Source organism: Trichomycterus rosablanca, chromosome 10 (assembly GCF_030014385.1).
Source record: "Trichomycterus rosablanca isolate fTriRos1 chromosome 10, fTriRos1.hap1, whole genome shotgun sequence".
In the NCBI taxonomy this organism is placed as follows: domain Eukaryota; kingdom Metazoa; phylum Chordata; class Actinopteri; order Siluriformes; family Trichomycteridae; genus Trichomycterus; species Trichomycterus rosablanca.
This window is the reverse complement of record NC_085997.1, coordinates 37,310,060-37,318,020: the sequence shown is the minus strand read 5'-3', so window position 1 is coordinate 37,318,020 and position 7,961 is coordinate 37,310,060. Positions and strand designations below refer to the sequence as shown.

The window sequence follows — 7,961 nt, the reverse complement described above, 5'->3', positions numbered from 1 at the left end:
ATTCATGTGGTCCAGATTGCTAGAAATATTTAATTGTATCTATAAAGTATTCATATTGGTAACTGTACTGATACAGTAAATTTATATACACTCACTGGCCACTTTATTAGAAACATCTTAATCTGCTTATTCATGTAATTACTGAGCCAGTCGTGTCAGTAGCACAAAATAAAATTAAACTGACACGGATCAAGATCTTCAGTTAATGTTCCCATCAAACAAGAATGGAGACAAAATCTGATCTGTGTAACTTTTACTGTGTCATGATTGTTGGTCACAATCTGCAATCTGCTTCTGGTGTTTTTACAACAGTCTTAAGAGTCTTAAGCTGACCATAGCAAAAGTGTGAAAAGAAAAGCTTTGACTGAGGGAAAAGGGTTTAATTATGGCTTCACTGGCAGAGGGATACAGTGAGTGTCAGTTTGCTTTAATCCTCAAATCCTAAAATATGGTGGTTTATAAAAATAGGGTCAGATAACAGACAAAGGAGACAATAAAGTGAACACAGGTAGAGGGTTAAAAACGACTCTCCACTGACCAGGATAACTGCCAACTCGTTCAAACGATGCTCTACTATAGGATCACATAAAGTGACCTACAGATAAAATGGCAAATGGGAGCTGGGGTAAATCTCAGTAGATAAGGTACTGGACTGGTAATCAGAGAGCTGCTATGTTAAGTGACCTAAAGTATAACAAATGCACTATATAAATGTTGATGCTATAATTATCAACCGTATCATTACAGTAATAAAGTTTAGGAGGTTCTGTACTAGTCAGAAAGTAGGTGATACATTTTCACAAATTAATATGTCACTGAGCCATTTCTAAAAGGTTTTTTTTAATCATCTTTACAAACTAATCATTTGTAGGCAAATATAGAAAAATATTAGTTGCAGAAAACATTGAAATCTCAAAGACAAAACATTTTGTACAACTGTATGTAAACTTTTTTCACCTCAGCTGTACCTGTAATTCATCCTGCACATGTCAATATTTCAGAGCTTTGTACACGAGAGCTGTGCTGTTATAGAAACTTCATCAACACTTTCTGACCAAGAATCAAGGATTCAGGCTGTAATGTTAAAGACAATAAATCATTAGTTACTAATTAATGTTACTTACCAGGATTACGTTCATAATAGAGAACAATCATCATCACTCGAAACCAGTTGTTCAGTTCTTTAAGGGAGTAATTTAGCAGCATTATGAAATCATTATTTGGTTGTTCAAAATATATTTCTGAGGAAAAACAAACACAAATAATTTAATCAGACTTAAGTTACAATAGTTTACTGATCATTGCCATACAAATGGCATGCGGAAAGTTAATCAATTAAATTAAGTTTCCCTCTCTCTTTTTGATATCACAATCTATTAGTTAGTTATAACTGTGAATGTTTGTTTCTTTGATTGTTAAAATGTTGTGGACTCATTTTACACTTGTAGAGATGAGAGAAAGTGTGGAAAATCTAAATCTTAATCATTTTCTCCGATCTTACCACACACTCCGATGAGAAAGCTACAAAAACCTTAAATAAAACAGAGCTTAAACAGTCTGCTCCAGAGCCTCACATGCTTTATGCCATCTTCACTTCTAATGATGCCTCTGTCATATTGCCTTCATTTCCTTCGGGATTAATAAAGTATCCATCCATCCATCCATCCATCCATCCATCCTTCCTGCCTTCCTACCTTCCTTTTAGGAAAAGATTAACAAAACCAACCCTCTCTCCAGCTACTGTTATTCTGCTGATCCTCAACCCCCAACTCACTTCTCTCCTATTTCTGTTTGTCACACTCTGAGCCTCTGTTTGCTCTGGTGCTCCTGTGTGCCACGCCTCTCTCTCTCCTCAGTCTCCTGCCACATATATTGTGTTCCTGATTGGTTCCCTGTGACTAATTAGCTCCAGCTGCCCTCTATTTAAGAGGCGAGCTGGAACACAGACTTTGGGAAACTATTTTGTGACTCTGGTTGTTTGGCAGGTTGTGCCCCTTGCCCCTTGCCCCTTGCCCCTTGCCCCTTGCCCCTTGCCCCTTGCCGTCATGTCTGGTCTGTCAGTTTGTTTCGTTTGTTAGCCTGTGCTAGCCCTGTTTAGACCTTGTTAGCCTAGTTAAGCCTTGTGTAGCCCTGTTAGTTGTGTTAGTTTTGTTTAGCATGTATGGTTGGTGTAGCCCTGTCTAGTTAGTTCATGTCCCTGTCTCGTTATCCTGTTTAGCCTGTTTTAGTTAGATTAGCATTGTATGTATATATTATCAGTCAGCTTCACATTTAGCTTAGATGTTTAGTTCTTGTTTAGCTTAAGGGTTATGTCCATGTTTAGTTCATATTAGCCTTTATCTAAGTCACGTGTTGGTATCGTTTGTCTTCTGTGTTCCTCTGTCTTGTTTTTAATTATTAAAATATACCTTTGTTAGTACATCTCTGCGTGTGTCCACCCCTTTGTCTAGTCCTAGCCCCTGCGTGACACTGTTAAAGAATATTGACAACTACTCTCATCCATCAACCCCACAACCTGTCTGCTACACCATCATTTTCAGAAAAGTTAAGATGTAATAAAATAAAGTAAAAGGAAGCATCTGTGACTGTTTTGTCTAGTTTGTCTTGAACCACCTGTCAGAACTCGAAGACAGGCATCACAGCTTTTCTCTGTACCAGCACCCAGGTGGTGGGATAAGCTTCCACTGTCTGTTCAGTTTCTGAATCTGTTTGTCTTCAGAAAATGACTTAAGACCTTCATCTTAACTACGCACTTAAATTAAAGCTGCACTTACTGATCTATCTAGCTATACAATTCTGTTCTTTTACTTAAACTTTTAATTCTGACATGATTTCAGTAGATTAGTACTGGAGTAAGAAAGTGTTTACTGAGGAAACTCTTCTCTAATCTGTGCTGGACAAGAACATCTGCTAAATGCTGAGAATGTAACTTGAATGTGTGATATTTACTAAAATAATATATATTGTGTTTAATAACTATTTTGACAGGAAAACGAACAATCAGTAGTTGGTAACACACAGCTTTTTTTTACTATTTGTTTTGGTTTGTTTGTTTATAAGCTTTTTAAACATTTGTTTTCTTTGTTGTGGAAAAATGGGCCACCATATTTTTGCCCATGTTTAAAAAATGTAGGTTGGAGCAACAAAACATTAGACATTTTAACATTTAGATAGAATTGAAAAATTAAAAAAAATGGTTATATAATGAAATGTCACTGCTTATATGATGGAGGTACAGACTAAGGGTCTTTATAAAAAATGATATGAAAAAATACCAAAATTTTAAATTCCTACCTTGTAAACAGCTGCTGACAAACACCAAGAGGTTTACAGCTAGTAGTAATGTCAGGTATATATAATTATCTTTTTGGTCTCTTTCATACCAGACAGACCAAAAAAAAACTAGAACATAAAAACACAATGATACAGATTCATAAAATTCAATATTTACACACACATGTAAGAAATATTGTATAAAACGTCTCTTCTTGTGACAGTATCATAAAAGAAAAACACATATTTTAGTTTCTTTAGTTTCATGCAATTCATACAGATTTCTAAATGTAATATGTTTATTTTAGTAATTGCTTAAATTTTAAGAAAGCATGAGGGTTATGTAGAAAAAAAAAATGAATTTGCATTTAAATTTAATTCACTGAAAACTGCATTTTGTACTGGGCCTGACTGTAAATTAAAGGGGAACCGTCAAACATTTGGGGCATCACGATTGCACATCTAGTGTACCGATGAGCCAAAATATAACCACCCCTCAAAAATGTAAATGGAAACTCCTTTTTCATAACAATTGTGTACAGTCACATTATGTCCTGAGCCACGTTCATTATTAATTTGCTCCAGGTGAGAGTGTTGATGCGGGGTCTGGTCCAGCCTGGTATTCTGCTGGCATAGAATGCTGGCATACTTTTATCTTTTCATGGGAACCTGGCAGAGGTAGCAGCACTGCTACGTACGTACGTACCCTCAATTACACCCCAAAGGATGAAGGCAAAGATTAAAGCCGTATTTGGTAAAACAACAAGTGTGCACTGTATAGCCAAATATCTTCTGCTGTAATCTTCTAAATAAACAAATAAAGAATATTTATGTTTGGATGCCTCATTTTAACACAATTAATAACACAAGTAAGTAGGACAGCTGTAGCCTAGTGGTTAAGGTACTGGACTAGTAAATAGAAGGTCACTGGTTAAAGTCCCACCACTGCCAGGCTGTGGACAAGGCCCTTAACCCTCAATTGCTTAGACTGTGTTCTGTAAGTCACTTTGGATAAAAGCTTCTGCTAAATGCTGAAAATGCAAAGTAACATTAATGTAACAATGTACTTCAGGGTCTATAATTTATAACTAATAACCAAATGAAGACGTGACTTACCATTATTGTTTATAGAAATACATGCTGAGCAGCTCAACAACAGTGAGACTAATGCAACTACACACAAGAAAAGAATCCCATAATGTAAAGAGGAAAAACCTGCAAACACAAACATCAGAGATTCGTTTTAATAATGTTGTTATAATGTAACATCTGACTGTAAATGAAAATATTTTAGTAATAGTACATGATTAATCACATTAGGTTCTAACAGCAAATTGTACCTACCACCATTCTAAATAGTGCTAAAGATTTTATTATACACCAAATATTCAAAAGTATGTGGACACCCGTCCTAAAGATTAGGTTCAGATATTTGAGAAATACATTTTACCAAAAGGTGTATAAAATCAATTATAAAAAATAAAATATATGATTCCAACTTTGGGGCAACAGTGAGGTACATTAACCTTTACACAATTTTGGTGTAAAAGACCTTTAGTGGTCCTGACCTCAAACCAAGTGAACATCTTTGGAATAGATTTGGAATAGATTTGGAATAGATTGGCATTCTCAACCAGCATCAATGCTTCAAATAATCTTTTCAGTAAATTTTCCAGACACACTCCAAAATCTTATGGAAAACTTTCCTAGAGGACTGGAGGCTGTTACAGCTGCAAAAGAGATACCCCACTAATTGTACTGGCAACTAAACATGAATACCCACATTTTTTGAAATGCAGTTGGCTGCTTGGAAAAGTCCATTGCATTGCCTAAATGTTTTGCTTTAGCTGTTCTAGGCTCCACTAAACCTTCACATGTATAAATTTGTATGATGATGTTGACTTACCAAGCTGCTGCACTTCCACAGTGGTGTTAGCTGATAAATCTCCATGAAACGCTACACACATGAACAGCCCTTTGTCCTCAGTTCTGATGTTCTTCAGTCTCAGTGAGAAGTTTCTTTTCTGAACTTCTTCATTGCTGAAGAGCTCAACTCTGTCTCTGTATCTCTCATCACTGGAGTCTGTCAGAACCTCACCATTTACATACAGCAGAACTAAGATGCTTTCATCCACTTTCCTCCACTCAATCTGTTCTATCTGTTCTAGTGGTAAATGAGATTTGATTGAGCAATTCAGTGTGATGTCCAGTTACAATCAGATGATCTGAAAGAAGAATTGTTAGAAAGAGCTCAATGTAAAATGTTCTTGCAAGAATCGTTTAAACTTTATAAACCTGTACAAGCTTTCACAGGAAAAAAATCAAAAAATGAAATCTGGATTCACTCACCTGGTGCCTTTACTTCAATTGAAGCTTCATTAGATTCCTTCTCTGTATGAACTACACATCTGTAAACTCCTGCATCTTTACTGGTTACAGTAAGTAAGGGTGAGAAGTTTCCATGTTTGACCTCCTCAGAGAAGAAATGTGCTCGTTCTCTATAATCCTGGTTCTGAATCTCTGATTGACTTTGTCCATTCTGCCACAAATGAACTAAAGTGTCTGTTCTCTTCCACTCCACTTCCAGCTCATCCATCGGTAGAGGAGTTTCAACATAGCAGGGTAACATCACTGAGCCACCAAGCTGAACACTCAGAGGGTCAGAAGGACCCAGCACATGGAACCCTGAAATAAACCAAAACATTGTTAAGAACACTTGGTTTACTGGTTTTCTGCTTCAGTTTGGACCTGAACACTACTGCTAATTATTCTTTCTATATCAGTTTTGGAATGTCCTTTAAGGTGTGTGTGGTAGGTAGTGGCACAGGAAACTGGTGTAACTGGTTTGACTGGTTTGAGCTGCAGTTTAACATTCTGAAGTGTTTTTCTGAACACACCAGTAATCACCAAAGTCTTTTAGTTTGACTCACTCCCATTATTCTTCATGGTCATCAACAAGAGACTCTTCACCTCAGACATTCAGCTAACTGGGCATTTATCCCCTGCATCTAGTTCTGTAAACTCTAGAGACTATTGTGCAAGAACATATTAGATTAGAGGTTTCTGATCAGTACTTACTCATGTAAATGCAGAAGTTTCCTTTCATTAGATTACTGAAGTGCATGTAAACCAAATGATCTGATTAATGTAAGAATCGACTTTATTGAACTACTCTGGTTATTATGTACATGTAAATACACTCAGTGTCTTCAGCATTTACAAAAATGAATAAAAAAAACAAATTTAGCAATAATTTTTACACACATCAGTGGTTCAACCGACAGCTTCTGCATTCTTACAGTTATTTGTGTTTCCCTTTACTAAAAGAGTAACATCAGTCAGTAATGGACTACTTTATTAACTGATGTAAATTACTGTAACTCTCCAGGACTGGAGTCACTCCTGCTATATACAGTGTCAGAAAGAGATTTATAAACTTAATGTTACAGATAAATAAACTCACAAACAGAATAATAATTAAAAGTAAAGTTTACCATCACTGTTGATTATTAACACTGACAGGAAAATCAGAATAAATCGCTCCATCGTCTGGAAAGAGACTCTGCTGACTGAAAACTTATTTTCACTATCATTGTTCCTTGTATTATACCTAAGTGCCACACCCTCTGTACCAGGGCTGTATAAACCCACATTACACTATCAAATAACCTCATGACTCTTCACAACTGAGATAGAATTTATTTATTCATTAAGATTTTAAGGTGATGTTTTCCACTTTGGTTTCTTGCATGACAGGACAGGTAGTTACTGGTTACATGATTCATCAGTTCAAGTTGGTGGGCCAGCTGTAGCCTAGTGGTTAAGGTACTGGACCAGTGATCAGAGGGTTGCTGGTTTAAGCCCCACCACTGCCAGGTTGCTGCTGTTGGGCCCTTGAGCAAGACCGTTAACCCTCAGTTGCTTAAATGTAAGTGTAACATCATACATTGTCACAACCAATTTTGTAGAAATTAAATTATATTGATGATTAGGAGAAACTCAAGTAAATTAATTTCATCTTTAAAAGTTGATTCATTTCTTTTCAGGAGCCTGTAAACACACCACCAGGGAACCTTCTATTTACAGTAGTGAGCTGGTTGGTACGAACCTGACCGACAAATTACATTCTGAGGAATTTCCTGCTTCACCTTTAACTTTGTGTTCACCTTTTTGAAACAAATTTTAACGACGTCAGTACAACGTTGTAAATGTTAAAATTAGGGGTGTAAATATGTTGTGATTTTATGTTTGCTGTGGAAGCGCTTTATCCTGAAATGTTACTAAAATATAAATGTTATGAGAAGATAAATGAACTGTGTGTATGTATATGTAACATCCTACAGTGGAACTGCGACTCTGTCTCTGTCTCATCCCGGTTCAAAATGGTAGGAATCTCCTCTAGCATTTAGGCTACTGTAACAGTTAGCTTAGCTAGTAGCCAAACACTGACGAGCACATTCATCCAACATTATCTTTTTACAGCCATTTTAGGAATTAACACAGGAGATGAATTAGCCTGAATACAGGTGGGAAAAATAACACATCACTGCAGCAGTGTTCTGTCAAACACAGAATCATTTTGTTTACAGCAGTAATATAACAAATATAAACTAATTGTTTCTGCTTCAGTTTGGACCTGAACACTACTGCTGATTATTATCTCTTCATCAGTTTTTGAATGTCCTTTA

General features: G+C 36.3%; 1 protein-coding gene across 1 annotated transcript; it reads right to left on the bottom strand.

The window, feature by feature from the left end:
• Positions 1-1,069: 1,069 nt before the first annotated feature.
• Positions 1,070-7,678, bottom strand: LOC134322123 (uncharacterized). The gene is given in 6 exon segments (XM_063003992.1): positions 1,070-1,074; positions 1,125-1,241; positions 4,390-4,488; positions 5,180-5,539; positions 5,623-5,958; positions 7,615-7,678. Coding segments are annotated over 6 exon segments (981 nt in total).
• Between the last annotated feature and the right edge of the window lie 283 nt (positions 7,679-7,961).